The sequence below is a fragment of the Puma concolor genome, chromosome D4, assembly GCF_028749965.1.
Source record: "Puma concolor isolate L17-30 chromosome D4, mPumCon1.1.hap2, whole genome shotgun sequence".
NCBI classification, from domain to species: Eukaryota; Metazoa; Chordata; class Mammalia; order Carnivora; family Felidae; genus Puma; species Puma concolor.
Window position 1 is genome coordinate 90,720,139 of NC_141679.1, and position 23,933 is coordinate 90,744,071.

Sequence of the window (23,933 nt, forward strand, 5' to 3'; positions counted from 1 at the left end):
ATTGATCGAGCGCCTCCTCCGGCTTAGACCCCGAGAGGCCTGTGTTGACCGGACAGGCACAGCCGTCCCAGTGGAGCTTATCATCCAGCAGGGTGTGGGGGAGGAGCATCCGCAACCAGTAATCACCATACTGGAATTGTGGGAGCCTCCATGTGAACGAAACTCTGGGAGCTGCCGGGTCCCGGGGTCCCCCATCAGAGGCCCCACATCTGCCGCCTGACCCGTGTGAGTTTCACGCCCACAGAACTACATGGACCTTGTTCTCTGTCGCTCCCCCAAGACAAGGCGCGTGGAACAGCATCAGCGGGTACTTGGAAGAACCACCGTCACTTTTGAACGTTGACTAGGAGCCCGCCTGTGGCGTTAGCAGCCCGTTTAATGCTGTGGAGCTGCTACTCTTACCTCCTTTTTGCAGAAGAGGGGACTCGGAGAAGTGATGTTGTTGGTGGGGGGCCCAGGTGGGTGGCAGAACAGGGGTCTGAGCGCGTTCTCTCCCACGGTCATAGCCCCTCCTCTACACCTCTTTCTATCAGCACCTGCTGCCTCCTGGCCAGCCTGACGCAGGTAGAGGGAAGGGCAGGGGGGAGGGAGGAAGGAGGAGAGGGCAGTCAGGAGTCACGAATATCTAACATCTTGTGATGCTGAAACTCAAGAGCCCCCTGACTCAGCAGGATATTAATAACCCTGGCCGGTCCTCGCAGGGCTGCTCTGCCAGGGAGGTGAACAGCAGGGCTGTCTCCACTCCCTGCTGCCAGTGGCAGCTCACAACCACCCCTGCTCACCTGTCTCCCCGTAACTGGGCTGGGAGCTTCCTAGAGCAGAGGCTGGTCTGGACCTCCATCCCCCAACACAGAGCTCTGCATACAGTAGGAACATACTAAACAACTCTGAAGTGGATGGATGGATGGATGGATGGATGGATGGATGGATGGTTGGATGGATGGACGGACGGACGGATGGACGGATGGATGGATGGATGGATGGATGGGTAGATGGATGGACGGATGGATGGATGGACGGATGGATGGATGGACGGATGGATGGACAGATGGATGGACGGGTAGATGGATGGATGGATGGATGGACGGATGGACGGATGGACGGATGGATGGACAGATGGATGGACGGACAGATGGATGGATGGATGGATGGATGGACGGATGGATGGACGGACGGATGGATGGATAGATGGATGGATGGATAGATGGATGGATGGATGGATGGATGGATGGATGAATGGATGGATGGATAGATGAATAGTTGGATGGATGGATGGATGGATGGATGGATGGATGGATGAATGGATGGGTAGATGGATGGATGGATGGATGGATGGATGGATGGATGAATGGATGGATGGGTAGATGGATGGATGGATGGATGGATGGATGGATGGATGGATGGATAGATGAATGGTTGGATGGATGGATGGATGGATGGACGGATGGATGGACGGACAGATGGATGGATGGATGGATGGATGGATGGATGGATGGATAGATGGATGGACAGATGGATGAATGGTTGGATGTATGGATGGATGAATGGATGGATGGGTGGATGGATGGTTTGATGGATGGATGGATGCATGAATGGATGGATGGGTGGATGGATGGATGGATGGACGGATAGATGGATCGATGGATGGATGGATGGATGGATGGACGGACAGATGGATGGATGGATAAAGAAACTGACCCTCAAATTTCCCAGAAACATCACTACTATTTCCTCTCCCTACTAATCATCTTTGCAGTCACGCATAACAGGTACTCAATGAATGCAGACTGGTTAGGTCATCGTCCTCAGTCAACAGCATGTCCCAAGCACCTATTTCTGTCTGGTGCAGTTCTGGACTGTCTAGGGAATGGACAGAGAACATCCCCACCTTCTAGATCAGGGAGAACAGGGTGAGGTCTACCATGGCCCTCTCCCAGACACGATGAATCCATCACCAGACGGCCAGACCAGTTAATCGCAGCACTGCGTCCTGATAAGCTGGGACCCCGCTCAACACAGCCCTCTGGGTCATCGATGTTGCCCATCGTTTATTGGAACTGGAACCTTCTCTCTGCCCCCCTACACTTCTCCATCCTGTAGAGCCTGTTTGAGAGAGAGCGGACAGGCCAGTCAGAGGAGAGCTCCCCCCTCTATAAGCAGAAACTCTCTTTGATTATGAAATGCAGAGTAGTGAGGGGGGGACGTTGGTGGTGACTGGGAAGCATGGCTTTGGGAGGCCACCTTGACTTGGCGGATGGGCACCACGCTCCCAGGCCCTGTGGGAACAGAAGCTGCCTTCCTGCCCTGCTGTGAGGAGACTCCAAAGTGGCCAGCCCAACAAACTGGGCCCTTAGGGGTGTCTGGAAGGGGGGTCTTCCTGAAGCTGCCCATAGGGGACTCTGGGCGACAGCAGGGAACCGCACTAGCTGACCTCTGGGCTCTGTGGGGGTGGAGGGGGGTGGTGCGTGACCAGCAGTGATAATTAGAGGAGTTAATCACCCGCGGGCCCCAGGTGCCCACCAGTCAAAGCAGGTGCCAGGTGAGTGCAGGAGTGAGGCCTGGGTAGCTGCTGGGCCCCGAGGCTTGCCCGGAAGCGGGTGGTGGGTGGGGGGCCGTGCCGTGGTTCTGAGCAGTGCCTCTTGGCCAGCCAAATGCAGGAAGCATTTCAACAAACAGGAGAAGCAGTTCTTGAGCAGACCAGGTGAAGGGCAGTGGCCTGCGTGTGGACACCCCCGGTAAGGAGGCTCTTTCTGGAAATGGTCCTGTCACACCTGGCCACGGGGCTCGAGACTTACCCTCGGGGGCCTGAGACCTTGCAGGCACAGAGTGGGTGCTCAGTGAGTGTTGACCATTTAGCTACGAGAGGAGGGCTCCCCGCCCGAGTGGTAAAGGGGTTTCTGGAGCCGTGGAGGCCGGCGTGCCCCGCCCGCAGCTCTGTGCCCCCCTCCCCACCACCCCCGAGGCCACGGAGCTCACTGCCCTGCTTCACCTGTGCTGCCATGTGGCGTGTTAATGTCAGGCTTCTGGCAAGCCTGCTCTCTTCTCCTTGGGGACTTGCCATTCTGTTGATCGCTCGGGGAGACATTTGTACCGGGTGGACTCAGAACGCCAGGCTGGCAGTTCATCCGAAAATGCTAGGCCTAGAAGGACCCCCTGGCTTACAACGATGAAGGTCCTGAGGCCCAGCGAGGGAGGGCAGGACTCAGCCAGCGTCCCAGAGGTCACAGGGGACAGACTTGGGGCGAGAACCTCTGAGCCAGTGCAGTGCGGCGGGGCGGGGAGGGTGGGGTGGTCAAGGTCCTGGTGCGGGACTTGGAGCGAGCCGTGTTACTCTCTGAGCCTCAGTTTCCCTATTTGTAAGGTGGAGGCAACAAGAGCGCCTCCCCTGGGGTCTGGCACGCGGTCTGGTATCAGCTGATAAGGGATTTCTTTAGAGAAACCCCAGCAGCATCTCCAGAGCTCTGTGTCCAGAGTAGCTGTGGCAGCAGGTGAGCAGGGGTGATGGCAGGGAGGCGGGGTTCGGAAGAGAGAGGGTTGTGCTCCTGGCCTCAAGGTGGATGGCGGTTTGAGTCGGCCTTACAGAACAGCTGATTTGTGGGGCGCCCGAGTGGCTCAGTAGGTCAAGCGTCCGACTGCGGCTCAAGTCGTGATCTCACAGCTTGTGGGTTCGAGCCCCCCGTCGGGCTCTGTGCTGACAGCTCAGAGCCTGGAGCCTGCTTCGGATTCTGTGTCTGCCTCTCTCTCTGCCCCTCCCCTGCTCATGCTCTGTCTCTGTCTGTCTCTCTCTCTCAAAATAAATAAACATTGTAAACGTTTATTTTAAAAATAGAACCGTTGATCTGCATGGGAGGACAGGTCTCTACGGGCCCTGAAGTTGTATTCCCCTCGGCATCTGGCGTCGCCCTGGTTTGACTGTCTCGGGAGGTTCAAGGTCAGAGGTGGCATTTCACCCTTGAGGTGAGCGAGCCCAGCACATCCTGTGTCTGGGGGCCGTCTGGGATCCAGGGCCAACCTGTGCCGACAACCTGATCCCACTGGGGGCTCCTGGGGCCCTCTGAGCACCCTGAAGCCATTATTTAATTATTCCATGATTAAATCTCGACAAGGAGCCCGAGACGTGGGCGCCACTCTCGTCCCCATTGTACAGATGGAAAAGTGAGGTGCCGAAAGGTGCCCGAGGAAACGAGTGTCAGTGCGGGGACTCTCGGCCTGGGCTGTCAGGTTTGGGGGCCCCGCCCGTACTTGCCAGGCTGGCTGCGAGTGTGGCCAGAGACCCTCACGCAGAGTCTGAAGGCTATAGCTGGTCGGGGCGGCAGAGAAGGGGGAGGCATCGCCACCTGCTCAGAAACTGCCCCCCCCCCCGAGGTGTGGCTCAGGACCCTGGAGGCCCCACAGCAAAGGCCAAAGCAGTGAGAGTCACTGGGCGGTGACAGCAACGCAGAGGGGTCCCTCATGTGGCCCTAGGCGGGGCATGGAAAGGGCTGAGTCTTGACAAGCCCTGTAACTGCACTGGGCCAGCAAATTTGGACTCGGGAATTAGCAGGGCCAAGATAAGAGGAAACTGCATCCAGGGGCGCCTGGGGGGCTCAGTGGGTCCGGTGCCGACTCTGGCTCAGGTCACGATCTCGAGGTTTTTAAGTTCGAGCCCCGCATCGGGCTCCGTGCTGACAGCTCAGAGCCTGCTTAGGATTCTCTCTCTGCCTCTCCCTGCTTGCTCTCTCTCTCTCTCTCTCTCTCTGTCTCTCTGTCTAAAAAAATAAATAAGAAACTGGATCCAGAGCTTGTGTTTTTCCAGATTAAAACACACACACACACACACACACACACACACACACACCCCACTTCTGGGAGTCGTCCACTGGGTGGGATGCCAGAAGCCAAGTCCTTCTGCCTGTCAGATGACACAGAAAGAAAAGCATGCGGTCGGGCGGCCACCTGGCTTGTCCTCCCCGGCCCTGCACACAGCCGCTAGCAAAGGGGGCAGTAGGGGTGGGACCCCAGAAGGCAGAAGGGCCGGGAGGACCCCAGTGAAGACGAAGGCTCGTTAGGACCCCTCAGAGCGTGAGGAGCCCTCCCGGGAGCAGGGGCAGCGTGGGTTAAGTGTGGACATCCTAGAGGTCGCAGCTGACAGCCAGCGGTCAGTCGACCGAGGGAACGCCGTCAGCTGCGAGCTGTCCGCGTCCGTTAGGCCGACCGCCATGAAGCCAGAGAGCGATGCAGGTTTCCAGGGGCAGGAGTCAAGCTTCATGCGCGATGGTACCTGCAGCTTCTCTGGAGCCCTTGTCCCGAGCCCCTGCTCTGGGCCGAAGAGCTTGACGGGGAGTGAGGGAGAGAGCCAGGAGTCCCCGGAAGCACAGACGTGGGCCCTTGGGGCAGGACCCAGAGCAGGGCCGAGGGCCGAGGGAGCCGGGCTCCTAGAATTCAGTGTTTCGATGGCAGAGAGAAGGTCGTATGCTCGGCGGCCCCGCAGGCGACAACTCGATGAGGAAATTGGAAGCAATTCTCGCAGGTGAGCGCGGGTGACCAGGAGAGACAGAGTCGGAGGGATGCCCTTCTGTTTATTTCTTTCTCGCACCGGGGGCTGCCTGTCAGAACTTCCAGCAGACGTTGTCGGTCTGCCCAGGACTTGGCATGTCTGCCTGGTGGGGACCTGAGGGGGGCTCCGGTGCCCAGGCCACTCCAGCTCATGGGGGAGCAGGAGGGAGCCAGCCGCGACGGTAGAGCAGGTATTTCTATCACTGGGTGAATTATATCGTCATCAGCGCATGTCAGGGAGAGACCGTCCTGGAGGCTTGCTTGGGTCGCGCGCGCTGTAAGAAAGAAAAATGTTTTCCTCCAGATGAGGAGTCTGGGGTGGGAGCAGGGGACAGCTTCCTCCAGCTGACACAGCCTTTTCCCTTCAGCTTGCCGCTTTTATTCAGCTCCTCTCTCCTGGCTGGTGTGCGTCCCCCCCCCACCCCCGACCTCCAAACAGCCCTTGTGCCAGGGGCCCCGTGACCAGCCTGCACACCCGGCGAGCCCGGGGAGGACCCAGCTGAAAGATCCCACCTGCGAGAGTGGGCGTGGCTCCTTCCTCGGCGCAGCCCTCCTGCCTCTCCTCCCCGCACTGAGAGTTGGGAGAAATGTCCCCCACGTCGGGAGAGGAGTGAGTGGGGCTGGGGGTGGCCGGTCAGCCTCCCAAGAGTGGATCCCCAACTCTGGTTTGGCTGGAGGAGACGCCTCGGCCGGGAGGAGCAGGTGCTGTTATTATCCCCGCTTGGCAGGCGGGGAAACTAAGGCTGGAAAAGGTGGGACCGAGGTCCGGGCTCCCACAGAGTCTGGGTGTCATGGTTCTCGTAGCTCTTGGTTTGAACTTTCCTCTCTCCTGTCCTGAGAGTCAGGTTCGCTCTGGTTTATCTAGGGTTGTTGTGTTTTTTTGTTTTGTTTTTTTTACAAGGCTGCCAGGCTGGCACATTTGCACTGGGCCTGTAGAAACACATGCAGGTACACACACACACACACACACACACACACACACACACAGACTCAGCTGCCTCCCTAGCTTGACCTGACAGTTCCTGACACATAGTAGGTGCTCAGGAAACCTTTGTGAGGCACACGGGCAGCTTGAGGCCTGTGACATGAATGATCTAAAAGCAGGACCCGGTGGACTTGTCACCATTTGCACCCCCACCCAGGGCCTGGTGGGGTGCCGGCACACAGTAGGTGCTCAGCAGGGAGACGTCTCCATAGGTCCAAGCTGGCGGGGCCAGGGTAGTTACCTGCCCCACACCGAGAGAGGGAGGCCAGTGCCCCTTCGTACCCTCCACCTCCCAGACCTGAACCCCCGCCCCCCCCCCCCAGAAACTCTAGAGTCTGCAGGGGTGAGAGCAGCAATTAGTTCTGCAGACTGGAGACCTGCTATGTGTTGCAGGCACCGACTGGGCTGACACCCCAGCTGCCTGCTGGCCCCCAGGGACTGGGGTCGGGGGTGGGGGGGCTTCCTCCTTGCAGCAAACACCCCTCTCGAAGGGGCCAAGCAGCCGGGCCTGGAGGAGCCAGGGTTCACCAGCACCGTCCCGCCATGCTGCCCGGGGCTCGGGAATGGAACATTCTCACATGGACCATGGGATCCCAGCAGGGCCACGGGGGGCGCAGAGGGGAGACTCAGAAGGCAAAGGCAGGTGGCCCAGTCGCATTTCCACCCGTTCAGCAGTCTGTTCTGCTGGCCCGAGCGCTTGCTTGCTGGGCGCCCTGGAAAAGGCTCAAAACCACTCTGGGCCCCCGGGTCTTCCGCTGACAAGGGGGGCAGCGCTGCCAGCTCCCTCCCAGGATCTTTGGGGAGAAAACCATTCTGGAACAATAAGCGTAGGACAGGGACCATACATCACGGAGCCCAGCCACGAGGCCTGGGTTCGAATCCCGACACGCCCCGAACCGAATCACCCGGGACAGACTTCTCAGCCTCGGTACTCTCCCCTGACAACGGAGAGGATACCAGCATCTTTCGCGGGGTGGTAGGAAAGCAGAAATGAGAGGATACCAGTAAAGTGCAGTGCACCACGCCTGGTGTGGAATACCAGAGCCACCTTGTGTTAAGCACTTTCTAGAAGCCAGACAGGTCTTAAGCATTAGCTCATTAAATCCTGACACCAAGCCTAGGCATCGGATGCCACGATTACACCCATATTCCAGAGCCGGCAACTGAGGCTTGGCAAGGTGAGTCCTTTACCCAAGGTCACACAACTAGGAAATGGTGAGCCGGAGGGCGAGCCCGGGGCTGCGTGTCTCCAAAGCCTCGAAGCCCCACCACTGTTAGAGTATGTGCCCGTTTAAGACGTAGAAGGAACCCTCAGGGCTGCCTGGCCATCCCACTCTGCAGCGGCTAAAACTGAGGCCCAGAGAAGGGAAGAGAGCAGCCTGATCACAGAGCTGCTGCTGGAACCAGGCGTCCGACCCGCAGGGCTGCTGCTCCAAGTTACCCAGCACTTATTACGTGCCAGCTGTAGACCCCCGACGAGCGTCATCGCACGTAAATTTTGCAATAAACTTAGGAGGAAAGATCCTTTTGTCAGTCCCGTTTTTTGCTTGGGTAAACTGAGGCAGAGAGGGGCAGTCGCTTACTCAAGGTCACACAGCTAATTAACCGGGGAGGTAGGGCTCCTACCCAGTGAGTCAAACTCCAGAGCCCTCATCCAGTGCCGCCCCGGCCCACCTTGGAGCCCAAGCCAGCCTTGCTCGGCAGCCTGGGTCCCAGGCCGGCTCACCTGCCACACGAAGGGGGTCTGCAGGGCTCCCGGGGCGCGGCCACCACCAGGCAGGTGCAGCAGGAGCCCCCCGCTGGGAGAGCGCTGCCTGAGCTGCACTCGGGGAGACGGGCACCGGGCTGGGGCTGGCAAAGCCGGTCTCCCCGAAAACCATTAGCCCCCTGCCTCTGTGACGAGAAGTTTATCCAACAAAATGCAAGCGAGCAAAGAACACGTTCTGCTCTATGTGTCTCTTGTTATAGGCAGCGCACATCTTGGGAGATGTGTGGATGAAAGGCGCCATATAAAATGCAATCAATTATGAATCACCATTACTGAATTAATCACATGTATGATTAATACAGTAATAATAATTAATGGGAGTATGGTCTGGAGACTAGAGCAGGGAACTGGCAGGGAGGAGTCGGGGTGCTTCTTGAAGCCTCTGCCGCTGCCTGGGGGGTGTCACCTTGGGCAAGGCCCTGGGCTTGGGGCTTGGTCTCTCTCCCCCTGCCCCTGCCTTGGCTGTGGAAGTAAGGGGCCCAGGGACGCCTTGAAACCCCTAGATGGTCCTGGGCGAGTTCCCAGGATCTTACTGCTTATAGCTGCATCACAACTGCTCAAGGTCAGGAGGACAAATCAAAACCTTGGTCTGGCGTAACAGAGAACGGAGTGAGAGAAGCAGAGGGTGAAACCACGCTGGGGGTGGCCCTGGAGCTTACACTTGACTCTAATCAGTGGTGTGGGCTCATTTCATCCGTCTGTGCTTTTGTCTGTCTGCAGCGGGGTTTGCCTTCTCCCCCAAACCCCAGAGGGCCTGGACCTCAGCTGCTACCTCTCATTGCAAAGCCGGTAGATGGTTTTTGCGTGTGACTTTATAATTTCGTATTACTCGCCCCCGCCATCCACGCATATTTCCTCCCTGAAAGGAGGCAACACAGAGAGAATATGTACGTAGTGAAGCCTGTCATATGTCTTCCCCCCCCACCCCCATCTCTCCTCTTCATACTTTGGAATCTTTAGTTTATAGACATCCTAAAAAAAAACCATGGATGGAATCAAATTAAATGCATTGTTCTGCAGATGCCTTTTGGTAGTCGATTTCACATACACAATTCAAATTAAGGCTGCGTAGTGAAGCCAAAACCCCGCCACTGAGGAGGATGGTCGGGCTGCTGGCAAGAGGGGGGCTGCAAGGATTTTTATCTCATTTCATGTTATTTTGGTTGGGGGAGAGATTCATTAACACTTTCCTGCCCCTGGTGCTCAGCTCCTTTTCATTACCCGGGAAAGGTCATTTGTCATAAGGTTCCTTGATGAAGTTTTAAAATGAACATCCCTTGACCACCTGGTCCCTACACGGCCAGCGTCCTGTTTCTTTCCCGTCTTTATTGTTCACTGGAAAGGAACCGGGTCTTCTGGATGCTCCCACCGGCTGGCTGTCAGGACCATCGCAAAGGGACCACCTTCCGGGGCAAATCCTCTGGGTGCTGCAGATGGAGAAACTGAGGCTCAAAGCAGGGAAAATGATGACCCCGGGCCACCCACCCAGTTAGGGGCTGAACAGAGGAAAGCCCGCTACCCTGACTCCGGGCATTGCTTCTTTCTGCCATCCCATAATTTCCAGGGTCTGGAAGTGGGGAGACCAGAAGACACTTTTCCAGATGGGTCCCTGAAAAAGTCTGCTCGCATCAGCTTGTGGGAGAGGCAGGAAGCCCTGGGGAGAGGAGGGCTGGAGAGGGGTTTTAAACATTGTTCCCAGGGGCGCAGAGCTTTGCATAGGGGTCACTGAAACCCTGGAATGGGGGGATAATCGGGAGGATGCACCCCGGGTCCCCCCACTGTGTTTAGATGAGCCACAAATGAGAAGCATCTTCCTCCACATCTTGTTGGCTGTTCCCGACAGTGTCGCGATGATGGAGGAGTAGGGTGTTTCCCCTGTAATTGATGGCCCTGCCTGGGGGCGACAGCAGGCTGAGGGCCGACCGGGGTCATCACTCACCCTGCCTGCACACAAGCCCCACGCTGTGCCCTTTGCTGCTGCCTGGAGGCCTGGTGCTTAGAAATCAAATCGCTGAGATCTGTTCTCCTCCTCTGAGGAGCTTTCTCCTGCTGGATGCTTTGAAGCCAGGGCGCAGGCTAACCAGGGGCTGGCGTGGATCTGCTCTCCTGGACGTCTCTGCGGGGGTGAGCCCCTCTCCAGCGAGGGGGATCCGGGAGCAAGTATATGAGCAGGCACTTGGCGGCCTTGTTCTGACCCCTCCCTGGAAAAGGAAGGATTCGCATCTCGCAAATGGGGAAACTGAGGTCCAGGGGCAAACTGTGCTGCGCCCCAAGTTCACCAGTAAGCCAGGCGGTGGCAGAGTACCCCCCGGGGGCCAGAGAGCCCTGCCTCCCAGGCCACAGTCTTCCTTAGCTGTGTGACCTTGGGCAAACGACTCCCCATCTCTAAGCTTCGTCTGTAACTCGGGACTTTGCTAATAGGAGTTAAGTCACGGGTCTGTTGGGAAGGATCAGCGGCTGATACGCACGGACCGGTTTGCACGAAGCCTGGCATAAAACAGGTGTTCAATAAATGCTAAATTATTGTTACTGTTATTATTATTAAAGCAGATGACAGTCTTTAATTCTGCATCATCTGCCTGCTTTGTGACAATAGCCGAAATGTTATTCAGCAGTACAGCCCCTCTGCAAGCGAAGGGGGAAACCGTGAGCGGGGAAGGGTTAAGGTGGAGGTTAAGAGGCGGCAGAGGGGTGGGGCACTGAGGTGCTACATCTTGCTCCTGGTCCTGACACCCTCTGTGACCTTGGACCAGTCCCTCTCCCTCTCTCGTCCTCAGGCTCTTTGTTCTGGATGCGTCCAAATGACAGGGCTGGCTGCTTGAGCATTGCAGTGAGAACCCACCTCGGAGGAGGCCAGGAGCACCTGAAAACCACACGACCCCCCCCTCCCCCGAAAGGTGGAGGCGCCTCTCCGCACAGCCCTGGGAGAGGGCCTGGCCGGAAACCTCCAGGGGGTGGAAGGGCCCAGGGCTGCCCAGTGTTGCCAGCACCTTGGCCTCTGCCCTAGGCCCCTGCCGGAGTCCTCCCCCCACCTCTTCCCCCCTCCCTCCCCGGGGCTTGCCAGGAGTGAGGCCCCTCCTGCCCCCCTACTCCGCACTCCCTCCGGAGCTGGCTTGGCTTCATCAAAAGCAGGGCCCATCAGGGTGGAGGCGGCGATGTGTCAGCTGGTATTCAGGCTCTGGTTGTGCGCTCGGATCGCTCCCCCTCCCCAGTTCCCCAAATCCACCCACCCACCCTTTTACCCACTGCTTGGGGCCTTCTGGGTGGCGGCGCTTTACAGAGGAAGTCAGAGCAGCAGCCTTGAGCCCTTGGCTGTTGGGGGCGGGTGGACTGACTCACTTGGCCCCCTCCCTGGTGCCGATGGGGCAGCCCCCACACCCCTGGGCGCCGGCACCCCGGCAGGCCCCTGGGTTTGGGAACAGGAAGCTGCAGCCCCGCGGCGCCTGACCCGGGCCGGCCCGAGGATGCGCTCTGCGCGCCGCGACCCGCCGGCCCCCGAGCCCGGAGGAGATGTTTAGGCAGCGACCCCCCAGAGCAGGCTCGCTCCCGCGGCCGCCCGCCCGCTGGGGCCACCCTGGCCGCGGGCCCGCCGGGCCGCCCCTGCTGGCGGCGCCCCTCCCCGGGCCGTGGCGCGTCCCCCGAGCCTCGCAGTATTTCCTTCCTGCACCTTTAAGAAGACCGTTGCTCCGTGGTGGGATGGTGTGTTAAAGCCACACAGAGGAAGTTACGCAGCCCGGATCAGACCCAGAGATAAAAGCCCCGATGGTGATCGTGAGGGATGGCAAGAGGATTTAGCCTCGGCATTAACTTGGAGCGGAGCGCAGGGGGGCGGTGAAGCGCCCCGCCATCTGGCCCGCGCCGCCGCCGCCGCCGCCGCCGGGGGGATATGCCCCGGCGCCCCGACGACCAGCCGCGAAGCCCACCCGGGCCGGGGGCCGCCCGGTGCCCGCGCGCCGGTCCTCTCCGAGCCGCCCAGGGGGCCCCAAAAGTTTGCACTTGTTAGAGGCGACCTCCCGCTCGGCCGGGGCGGGCGATGCGGGCGGCGCGGGCGGCCCCCTCCCCCGGCCCGCGTCTCCGGGACGGCTGCGGGCGGCCCCCCCGGCGGCCGGAGGGCTCCCCAGCCCCGATCTGACGGCCGCGGCGGCGGCGGCGGCGGCGGGAGCGGCGCGCGGCGAGGAGCAGCGGCTCGCAGCCCTCCGGCCCGCGCGCCCCCACCCAGCGCCGGCCAGGGCAGGCGGAGCGCCCGCGGGCGGCGGTCCTCGGCCTCCCGGGTCTGCGCGCCGGGAAGCGGCTCGGAGCGGGGGTAAGGCGGGCGGGGAGAGCCCGGCGGGCGCGCGGTGGGGGGGGGGGGGGCGGGGGAGGGAGGGGGGGGCGGGGGGGGGGACCAGCGGCTGCAGCTTCGCCAGCCTGGTTTCATTTTTAAAGGGCTTGGGGGACCATGCAGCCTTTCCCGGGGCCCGGGAGCCACTTAAAGCGGCCCAGCAAAGGCTCGGATGCAAAAGTTATCCGGTGGCTGTTGCTACGAGCGGAGGGCTGGCGTCGCCCGAGAGGGGCGTGTGAGTGTGCCTTTGTGGCAGCGTCTTAAAGGAAAAGCTCGTCTTTCCGGCTGGCTTTTTCCTACCAGGGTCTTTTGGCATCGTGCGTGCGAGTGTGAGTGTGTGTGTGTGTGTGTGTGTGTGTGTGTGTGTGTGTGTGCGCGCGCGCGCGCGTGTGCGCCGGGGCTAGATGTGGCAAGAACGCCTGCATGTGTTTGTGGAAAGGAGGTTAACCCTTCTCGCGCGCGTCGCCTCCACCCCGACTTCCCCGCCACGGTCCTCGGCACCCCCCCTTCCCAGCTCTCCGGAAACGGGGTCTGTGCGAGTTGCCCAGACAAACTCTCGGGCAGCCAGGCTGGAAACTTCTCTCGGTGCGGTGGAGGGGTGGGCTAACGGGGGCGGGGGGTGCGCGCGGAGCGGCTCGCGGACGTGCGGAGCGGAACCTCGGGCCGGGCGGCCCGCAGACCCGGGGAGAAGAGGCAGCGGGAAGGCGGGACGAGGACCGCGGGCTCGCGGGGTCCGCCGGCTCCGAGTAAGTTGCCCGCGCGGGCGGGGGGCGGCGGAGGCAGGGGCGCTGCTGGAAGCGGCGCCGGGAGTCAGGGGGCCACCGCTCCCCGGGCGCTCTGCTCGGCAGCTCCTGATCGAGGGAGGCGGTGCCCACTGAGGGGGGCACACCCTCCGCGCCCGCCCGGCCTTCATTACAAGGCGTGCGTGTTAATCGCGCCCGGGGCCCGCACTCAACTTCGGAAAGACGAACCGCAGCTGCGGGACTGCGAGGCACGCCCCTACGCGAAGCACGCCTCCTGCAGCCCACCCGGAGCTCGGACTGCGCCCCGGCCGACCCCTCGGTCCGCCGGGACGGACCCCGCCCCCGCGCAGCCGAGGCCCCCTTCTCGCGCCCCCACTCCCCAGCCCTCAACTTTTCGGGGCTTCCCGGCCGCCGGGAGGCCGTGGGGGGGGGGGGGGCGCGGGGAGCCGGAGCCGGCCCCCGTCCCGGGGCTGGGGGGCGCCCGGGGCGGCTTAGCTGCTGGAGCTCGGAACACCTCCAGGCCCCGGCCCCGGGGGTGGAGGGCGAGAAGGTGACCTGGCCGCAGCGGGCTCCCCCTTCCTTCCTAGCCCTCGGGCACCCCCCACCCCCGGGAAGGCAGATTTCACTCCGCCCCGCTGCCCCCCCCCCCCCGCTTGGAAGGGAGAGGAAGCTTCAAGGTGGGCAACGCCCCCCCCCCCCCGGAACCGCCTCCTCCAGTGCCCCCCAGGGGACCCCCGCGCCCACAGCGCCAAGTTTCCCAAGAGGCGAGGGCGCAGCCGGCAACTCGGGGAGGAGCCTGCTCCGAGCCCAGCCAGCTCCGAGAGGCGCTAATTCAATAAGACAGAGAAATCGGAGTTCAGAAATCCTGGCAAAATCTAATTTTCGGGTTTTAATACCCTGGCTATCAGCCCCCCACCCCCACCTCGGTTCCTGAGGACTCTTAAAAGAAAATAAAGCGCATTGATTCTATTTGTTTCTGGGAGCTGCAGTTTCTTAATAATATCAGGTGAAGATTTATTTTCCAAGGAGAAAACGACCCACCGGGATACAACCTCTTACTCTGAAATTTCCCTGCTGGCTTCGCACTCCCTGCTTTCCGCCTCGTTTTCCCGGAGACTCTTGCTTCTCTCCAACCCCCCTCCTTCCCCCCCCCCCCCACTTTTGGCAAAAGCCGGCTGTAATGTGCGCCCGCTGAGCTCACAGTTCCCCCTATAATACCAGCAACGCTCAGTTGATTGACTGGTTGTAAACACATTTGTTACCCCACCCCCAGCAGATTTGGTTGTCCTTGGCTCTCCACCAGCACCCCACTTTGCAGGGAACGCGCCGCGCTTAAACCAGCCGAACTGCCAAGCGGTGAATAGATTTTCGAGGGGCTCTGAGCTTCCCTCTCCGTGGCCTCCCGGCCTCCCGGGCCTCGCTGCCTCCCCGCGCAGCCGGAGCCCTGCGCCGCCGCCGCCGCTGGCCCTGCAGATCAAGGAAGCCCGCAGCCAGCGCCCCCGAGGGGGTGTCGCCGGCCGCCGGGAGCTCCCTACCTGTTTAGTGAACAGTTGGGAGTCCGCGGCTGGAAGAATTAATTAGGGACGTGCTGTTTTCTGGGCAGCACGAAGCTTGGGTAGAGGCATCCAAACCTTTGCCGGCCGCGCTATTTTATTTTTACTACATTTTCTCAGGTTGTAAAAATAGTCGCCAGGCGGGTTCTTTCTGAGAGTTTCTAGCAAGGAGCGCATTCAAGGCCAGGCAGGCTCTATAACAGGTTTCTCTTTAAACAGCCAGAGGTGAGCGGTGAGAACGTGGTCCCCCTGGGCTCCTTATTCATCTCCATCAAGAGCCCTTCAGCCAGAGACAGGGGCAGGGGCCGCCTTAATGCAGATTTATGAGTCCCCCCCCCCCCCCACCAGGAGCGTGGGGACACTGGCTGAGGGCTTCTGCCGGGAGCCCAGGTGAGCCACCAGCCCTCTCTGGACAATGTCCACTTCCCCGGTTTGTCATTTCTGGCAGGTGTGTGTTTGTGTCTGGGCCGAGGACGGGGTTTCATGGAAAAGTGATTAACTCTTCAGAGACCTTCCGTGAGGATGTCAGGTGAGAATCAGGCTGAGGTTAGCACGGATGCCCGAGCAGTTTGGGGATTTAGACGCGATAATCCTAGGTAGAACAATAACCAGAATAATTAATAATGCGGGCGCTTCTGCTGTGACTCATTCCATAACCTTTGCCCTATTGGCTAGTATTTTTGGCTAGGATCCCACACTGGCTGGACTCAAATTCTCCTGGTAATGTATCAAGTGTCTGGGAACGCACCACATTAGTGGAGTCATGTTTTCTACAATGTAACATTTGTCTTAGTTATAGCTCTTTGGGCTCTTAAATCATTATCAGTAGCTTAAAATAGCAGAGCAATAATCATAATGGTGACTCATTTATGGGCACACCCTCTAAGGATTATTGCAGAATTTTGGCCTTGATCAGAAAACCTATTATGACAAACCACTGTCACTTCTGTGGAAGTCTTCAATGTCCCTGGTATCTTAGCGTTGCAAATGAAATTCACCGTTTCAGAATTTGGAAAGAGATTTATCCGCTCCTGGTTCTTACCTGTGGGTCCACACACGGAACTCTGTGTTCATCCGTACCTGTACGTACAGACTCGTCTGCACGCAGGGTGACGACTCTGACCTTTGACTTGTCGGTCGCGGTCACTCAATCTTGACTTCCGAGGACCTTTTGGAAAGTTGGTGACCCCGAAGCGGGGGGGCCCTTCTGCTGACCTAACGGCTCCCGGAAAGGAGGGGAAAAAACCAAATCACCTCGTTGACTACGTGCCCAATCTCCAAATGCGCGGCTCTGATGTTAATAAAAATAACCTACTTTTCTCAGGAGACCTCGCTAATGCAGCCTCATTTTTTGCACATTTTGCCAGAGAGCTTTTGTTCTTACACGTCTTTTTTCCCCCCACCCTCTCTCTTTTTAATTTGTTGCAGGTGTTGTTGCTAATGAGCTCTCTCTCCTCCCCTCTTAACAATGAAAGACAAGCCAGCCCCGGGTACCTGGATGCATTGAGAGCGGAAGTGTGAGAAACTTCATAATAAGTTGCCGATGGCTACCAGCCAAGGTCAGCTGGCCCCCATTAGTGCCCGTCCCCCACAAAGCAGAGCCACATAAGCTGCTCCCCAGTTAAAACCTCGGTCACTTTTTTATGCCGTAGTCCAGCCACACCATTGGTGTCACTTTAAGCCCATGTGAAGAGAAATCTCTTTTATTGGTCTGAGATGCCAGTCCGGTCCCACAGAGGGAACATCTTTCCAGCTAACACGTACACCTCCTGATTTTTATTTTATCTTTACAACGCAGGCCGGAGGGTTGTTTTGCGGTTGTGCTGAGCCCATCACACATTAAGGGTCCTTTAAAGAACCTGGATTGATTGGAGGGACAAAAATTAGAAGCAATCTGATCCCGCCTCATGCCGGATCCCTGCGGATTTGCTCCCTATCCCATTTCCATCCGCTGTCACAATTTGAGAGCCTGCCTGATTTGATCAGATTCACCTCCGGGAGAGGTGTAATGCCAAGGTTAGGAGGACGCCAAGTTATGGGCAACTTTTTGATCTGCCCATCAGCAGTCTGAGAAACGCCGGCTCTGGGTTTTCCGCATCGGCCTTCGGGAAGAAACAGGTTCCTCGCCCTTTGCGACCCGGCAGTCGGTGCTCGAGTCCCCGGGTCATCCAGCCACCACTGCCTGGCAGATGTGGCCCTTCCATGCTGAGGCCGAGAGTCCCGCCTGACCCAGTCGCTGCCTCTCCAGCGCCCGTCCGGGCCACGCCCCTGCAGACTGCTCAGCCATGCTGCCCCTGCTGGCTCTGTTCCTGCACTGCCTCCCACTGGCCTCTGGGGACTACGACATCTGCAAATCCTGGGTGACCACGGATGAGGGCCCCACCTGGGAGTTCTATGCCTGCCAGCCCAAGGTGATGCGGCTAAAGGACTACGTCAAGGTGAAGGTGGAACCCTCAGGCATCACGTGTGGAGACCCCCCTGAGAGATTCTGCTCCCACGTAAGTCAGCCCACTGCTTCGCTCAGGCCGAGTGGAAGGGGGTCTGGGACAGACTCTTGTGATGGGTGAGCACGATGGGGGGCCCAGATGCAAGGCTGATGGGCACCGGATGGCTGTCCCATGTTGGAAAAGTGCCAAAGCAAAGGCCGCCCCCCCCCCCCCCGCCCCGGGGCTCTGAGGTCACGTGACCTCGTTCTCTGGGGCGGGCACATTCTTGGCCCACTGACCACTGGATCGTTTCCGTAATAGCGGGGGGTCATCTGTGGGAGCTCCTCGTGTGTGGGCTGACAGCTTCACACCCAAGTCCTCCCCTCAGCTCCGCCAGGCGGACCCCGTGTCGTATAAAGGAGGAGTTCTGGGGGGTGACATGTCTGGGCCTCTGTTCCATTGTCTATCAGATGGGCATCGTAGGAGTAAGGGAGCTAATTCGTCCCACGTGAAGTGCCTGGCCCAGAGCAAGTGCCCCCCAGACGTTAGCGGTTGTCCTTCCTGTTGGACGGATGGAGAAACTGAGGCCCGGAGTCACGCACCAGGAAGTCCTGGAGCTGGGACTCCTGTGTTTGGCTCCAAAGCCACTGAGCTAAACTGCCTGCCGAGAGGGGCCTTCCCGCTGGGCAGCTCTGCGGAGCCCCCTCCCCAGCCCCGCGCTGGGCATCCAGGCTGTGGGAGCTAACAGGAGAGGCTCGTTGTCATCTTTGGGGTGTCCTTGAGGGAGCCTCTGGGGCCTATGGCTGGACTGAGCAGGCACCGCCCCCCCCCGGGCTCCTGGGGACGCCTTTGTCCCGCAGGGAGTTTTGTTCCTATCACAGGGCAGTCAGCCTGGGAAGGTAGGTTTCCACTTGGACAGTCAGCAGTCCGTCGTGAGTCTGTCACTGTGGATGGTGGCTGGGCCAAGGGAGCCAGCGGGGGACGGAGGGAAGAAGGCAGCACAGGGCTGGGGGCAGAAACTGGATAGTCCATGGGGGTCACTGCACTGGGGATCCCAGGGCTTCGCTGGCTCAGGGGTGAGCAAGGCGGTCGGCTCCTGAAGGTCAGGTCGACGGGCAGCGGAGCCCAGTTCTGAGCCTGTGCATTAGGCCGGCAACCCCCCCCCCCCCCAGCTCCTGTGAACACTTCTCCACTCACTGCCTGAACAGAGTCAACCTCTGTCTCTCCTATTAGAGTCTCGAGTGTATTTCTTCTCTTAAATATTAATCATTGCCCTAATGTACTGGGGGGAAGGGTGTGGGACAGGGCAGCTAAATCATAATTCATTGGACCAGCTTCCGGTCAAGGGCTTGAGGGGTGGAGGTGACCATCAAATGCAAGTCTGAGGCCCTCTCCTGGCCAAAGCTGGCTCAGGACACTCTCGGCCCTGCCTGCACCCTCACACGGGGGACCCGGTGCGGCTGCCATGGTGGGGTGGTCACCCCCCACCCCGACCCACAATCCTAGCGCTGCCCCACCTGAGCCCAGGCGGTGTCCCTTCTCCTTCTCTCCCGGGGAGACAGACGAGGAAGAACAACGTCTTCAACATCTCCCGCATAGTTGGGTCCTCGGTGTCTCCACAGCTGTCTGGTGGACTTAAATATTTCATTACAGGCTGCCGTCCTGCTCCGCCTTTGATTACAAATGTGCGGCCGACAAGAATGGGGACTCTGCCTGGGCAGGCGGGGGGGTGGTGGGGGGAGCTGGCTTCTGCAGGGAGCGGGGGGTCCCGTCCAGATGGACTCAACCCCCCGTGCAGCTTCCCCTGAGCAGGTCCTGTGTGTGTCTCATTTAATCATCTCCGGGATGCTCTGGCGGGGGTGGGGGTGGGGGGACTGTTCTAATCCTGTTGTAGGGATTAGAAAGGTTTGCCTAAATCCTGGCAAGGTCACTCAGTTTAGAAGGCGGGCAGGCAACTGGTCTGCAACCAGGGCCTGTGCTCACCCACTAGGTGGCTCGGCCTGCCCCTCTGAGCTGCGGTTTCCTCCCCTGTAAAGTAGAGGTGATACTGTCTGGGTGTCACAGGGCTGGCAAGGGGATGCGCCCTGGCCGTGCCAAGCCCTGGGCACTGTGCTGGCACACAGTAGGTGCTCAATGTGCAGTAGGTGTTATGCATTTATTATTGTTGTTAGGAGGCCCTCAGCCGTGTCCCTGGCTTTTCTTTCCTCTGTTCAGCCTTGAGGACGCCACGCCCCGTATTTCTAGTCTCTGGGCAGCAGGGCTATGTGGCATGGCCGGGGAGCTTGAACCGCTCTGGGCACGGCAGGTGATGTGAACCACCAGGGGGCGCCCCACCAGTAGCCAGCCCCCCCACTGCCCCTTTAGCCTTGCGAGCGCCCAGTGGGTCCCAGGTCCTGTCCCAGCATCCAGCCAACTGGAGTGTGAGCCCTGGAGCACCCCCAGGGTGCAAGATGGGCCAAGAGGCAGCCGCCCTTTCCAGGGTTCAGTGTGCAGACCCTCCCTCCCGCCGGGCTTCCTGTCCTTCCGTCCTTCCGCAAGGCCACCTGAGAACTGAATTGTAAATTCCAGCCTGGTGAGGAAGGGGAGGGGGGAGAAGACCAAGATAAATGAATAAATAAAAACCTATTGGCTCTAAATGCACAATGAGAATTAATAGGGATGAGCTCTCAACAGAGGATCTGAGGGCAAGGGCAAAATTTCAATGAGGGCCGCGGGAGAGGACAGACAGCCGTCTGCCCTCCATTCTGGGGGACCCGGCCGGAGAGGGCCAGCCTGGCCACGCTGGAGGGCCCAGGGGGCGGGAGAGGTTGGGTGTGGGAAGCAGGCCCCTCAGTGCTCCAAAACTCTCTTCCTGTGCCTCTGAGATAAAAGCCAACCCTTGAGCCTCAGGAGAGAGACGGTGAGGAGGGGCGACAGTGGGGAAAAGAGAAAAAGAGAGAGAGAGAGAGACTTTGCTGGCCACAGACCAGGCAGGTAGTGTTTAAAGCAATTCTGTAGATACCCGCTTGCTACCTAACGTGCAGTCCTTGGACTCACCTTGTTAAAAATGCAGAATCCCAGGCCCTGCCCCAGACCAACTGAGCCAGAACCTACATTTTAACCAGCAATGCAGGCAATTCAGATGCATGCAGGGTACGGTCTGAGACACGGCTGCTCGACATAATTGCTCAGTTGTGGGTTCGACTCGCCGCTCATGTCCCCGGGGGATCTTGGCATGCAGGGGTCCCAGGAGTGAGGGGTGGAGCTGGGAGCTCACAGCCCTGAGGCCCTCTGGAAGCTGCCAAAGAGAGGCTGCGTGTCTCCTGTCTAGAGGCACAGGCCTGGGGTCTGAGGCCCCGAGCTCCCATCCCAGCCTTGTTGTTTTCTCGGGCAGGGTGACGGGGGGTAAATCTCTCCTGACCTCCGTTTCCTCATCTGTAATTGGGGGGGTGATCTTGGCTGCCTTGCCCCCCCCCCCAACTGCCTAGGAGAAGGAAATGCCTCCCTCAGAATATCCGGACGCACTTGAAGAGTATGAGCTCTGTTCTCGTATCAGGGCTTCGATGTTATCTCGAGTCCAACATTGATCCCCTTGGTTTTGAAGCAGATGAACAGTCAACTTTTTATCCAAGGAGACTCTGGCTTGGTCGAGGGGCCACGAAGGTGTATCTCTGAGCACACTTCTCCCTCAGAACCTGCTTTGCCGTCTCCTTGCCTCAGTTTACCCAGATGCCGAGCCAGTGGCCCTATCCCCCCACCCAAGGGGACTGCTGGGCTGATTAAGGCAGATGGCAGGTGGATCCTTGAGTCTTCTAGCCCCCACCTCACCGTGACATTGAACTCCATCTGCAGAATCGAGGTCATAGGTGCCCCGCCTCCTGCCAGACGTGGGTATTCAAGAAATATTCCCAGCCAGCAGCACTGAGCCGACTGGCCCCCTGGTTCAGGCCTCCTTTCCCTGCTGTGTTCCTGGCCCCCTAACCCACAGAGAAGAGCGTGCCCCAGCCCCCTGCTCCCCTCAACACGAGGTCACGGCAGACCTTGCGGATATTCACAACAGACACGGCCAACAAGGCGTGGGGGAGACACTCTGATGTGGTGGGAGCCCCGAAGGACCGCTGCCCTCCCTCTTGGCTCAGTCAGTGCTAGGTAAGCGCTTAATGGAAAATGGTTGGGGGAGTGGGAGGTCGGTGCGATCCGGGAAGGCTTCTCAGAGGAGGGGAGATTAGAACTGAGTCTTACAGGAAGGACCAGGGTTTTGATCGGGCCAGGAAGCCCCGAAAGCTCTCACTTCTCTCCGTCAGGGCCCCTGGCTGTGGGATTTGTGATCGGATCTCACCAGGAGGTCTGCACGGCTCAGTCCTTAGGTAGAAAGTGAGTCTGGAACCTGAGCTTCACCCAACCCTTAGTTAAAGTGGCTCATTCTGTCGAAACGCCTGAGGCAGGGCCCAGCTTGGGACAAGAATAGTTCCATGCATGACATCTTGTTGCCCAGTGAAGCCTCCTTCCTGGGGAGCAGACAAGTGACAGGCCGGGGGCAGCGCGCTGTGAGGTCAGCGCCCACATGAGCAAGCTCCCTGCCCCTTAACGGACACCCCATGGAGGGTAGGGCGCAGTGCACCTGGAGCGCAGGGGGAGGAGGGGAAAGGGCCCGGAGGGGACACCTTTCCAAAGAGTGTCAGAAGTTCTAGAACTTTCCAGTTTACACATCCCTGCCTTCCCCAGGCTCGTCTTTCTTTTCCGACTCTACATTCTCTGCCCTTGATTTTCCACACAGTTTCATTTTTCTCCTGCCTTGCGTGTATTAGGAGCAGCTGCCTCAAATCCCATGTGCAGGGAGGCAGGGGATGGGCAGGTGGACAGACAGGCAGGCTACACCCGCTGTGGATGAGAACTTGGGATTTGGGAAGGGGCAAAGGTGAGTTCCAGTTGTCCCCCCCCTCTGGACTGTGGGACTTTGGATAAGTCCCTTGTGCCCTGAGCCTCAGTTTTCCCATCTGAACACTGGGATGACACCAGCCCCGGGGCTCAGAGGAAGGCTGACAAATGAGATGAGACACAGCACGGAGAGACCTCGGCAGGGCACCTGGCACAGAATAAATGTTCCAAAACAGGAGTTTTCTTTTCCGTCCTGGAATGTAGCTGGAGAGACAAAGGAGTGACAGTAGAAAGAAGACAGGGCTGTCGGCCGGGCACGTAATGCGGGGTACAGTTTGCGTGCACTGTGGGACTTCAGAGATGGGGGTCGGCACCCGTGTGGTCTGGGATTCAGAGGGGCGACGGCCAGTGCTAGGGAGTTGACATGTTGCAGGGACACAGAGGGAGGGTCCAGGTGATAGGAGGAGAGAGGTGTGGGTGATTGGGAGGGGACAAGCCGCTTCACCTCCTTGTCCCATCCAAGCCCCCCAACTCCCCTGACCCTGTAAACTGCTCCCCCCGCCCTGCAAACCTGCAGGGCACAGCGTTGCTATGCTGTTAGACAGATGAATCGATAGAACGAGGCTTCCCTATGTCTACTTAGTGAAGGAGATTCAGCCCTCCTCTGTCTGGATCCTAACTGACCCCTAGTGCTGGGGGGGTGGGGGTCGGGGCAAGAGTGTGGTGGGTGTGAGGGGAGCAGGGGAACAGTGTGCACGCAGAGGCCAGAGCGAGGCCACGGGTGGGGCCTGAACGGAGCGTGGCAGGCTTGAAGGAGCGGGACAGCCCCTTGCCACCCCGGGACCCGGGCCCAGGCTGCAGAGCTCTGTTCCCATCCCCCGGCCCCATGGCCCAGGCTCCCCGGTCTCAGACCTGGCCAGGGTCCATATGGCCCATGAGGCAGGGACCAAATGCAGAGGAAACTAGGGAACGGCAGATGATGCAGAAACAGGTTCTGATTTGTTTTCCATCAGCAGCAGATTTGCTTAAATAGATGACAGTGTGTCTCTGATTCTCTGAGTGCACACCAACGGCTGGCGGGGGACAGCGTGTTAGTGCAGAAAAGGCACTGGAGGGGAGCCGGGCAGTTCCAGGTTCTGGCAAAGTCTCCTTGTTGCTGGGACACCAGGCCGAGCCCCTTAGCCTCAGTGTCCCCACCTGTGCAAAGATGGGGGTTTGCCTAGATTCACCAATGCTCCCGGCAGATCGCCAAATGGATCCTGGGAGTTCGGGGAAATCCAGGCTGGGGTTCGGCTTTGGTCACACGCAGACAAAACGGGGGACCCCGGTGCAGATAGGGGGGGCTCTGAGCGGCGTGCACAGCACTAGATACTTTTTTCCCCAAGTGTTCTCCTAAATCAAACCAAAGCAAAGAAAAACAACGATGAGTGCTAAAAATACAACGGCACATCACGTAGTTTCCCTCTGGTTTTCTCCATCCTTTTTTTTTTTTAATTGAGATATAATGAACGGATAACACAATATTAGTTTTAGGTGTTCAACGTAACAATTCGATACACGTGTATATTGCAGAACGATCACCGTGATAAGTTTAGTTACCATCCATCCCCACGCAGTTAAAGTTTTTTCTTGAGATAAGGGCATTTTAAAAAGAATTTTTTAAAAAAAAATTTGTAATTGAGGTGCGATTCACATGCCCTAAATTAACCACTGAAATAATTTTATTGCAGGAAAATAGAGCAGAA

At 58.8% G+C, this 23,933-nt stretch overlaps 1 protein-coding gene and 1 long non-coding RNA gene across 9 annotated transcripts in view; one reads left to right on the plus strand and one right to left on the minus strand.

The window, feature by feature from the left end:
- Positions 1 to 12,434: 12,434 nt before the first annotated feature.
- The window catches only part of NTNG2 (netrin G2), a 67,548-nt gene continuing 56,049 nt past the window's right edge, over positions 12,435 to 23,933 (plus strand). For 5 of the 8 annotated variants that reach the window (XM_086684358.1, XM_086684354.1, XM_086684355.1 and 2 more), the window contains exons 1-3: positions 12,436 to 12,591; positions 16,334 to 16,464; positions 16,704 to 17,403. In XM_086684358.1, coding sequence (XP_086540484.1) covers positions 17,191 to 17,403 — 213 coding nt within the window. In that variant the 5' untranslated portion in view covers positions 12,436 to 12,591; positions 16,334 to 16,464; positions 16,704 to 17,190. Of the gene's footprint in view, positions 12,592 to 13,259; positions 13,356 to 15,353; positions 15,435 to 16,333; positions 16,465 to 16,703; positions 17,404 to 23,933 lie in introns of those variants that run through there. The other 3 variants (XM_086684352.1, XM_086684351.1, XM_086684353.1) reach the window with 3 other exon arrangements.
- LOC147575117 (uncharacterized) lies at positions 15,099 to 16,408 on the minus strand. The gene is made up of 2 exons (XR_015243151.1): positions 15,948 to 16,408; positions 15,099 to 15,497 (listed from the first exon to the last, which is right to left on the minus strand). It is a non-coding gene; the product is annotated as an uncharacterized LOC147575117 (long non-coding RNA).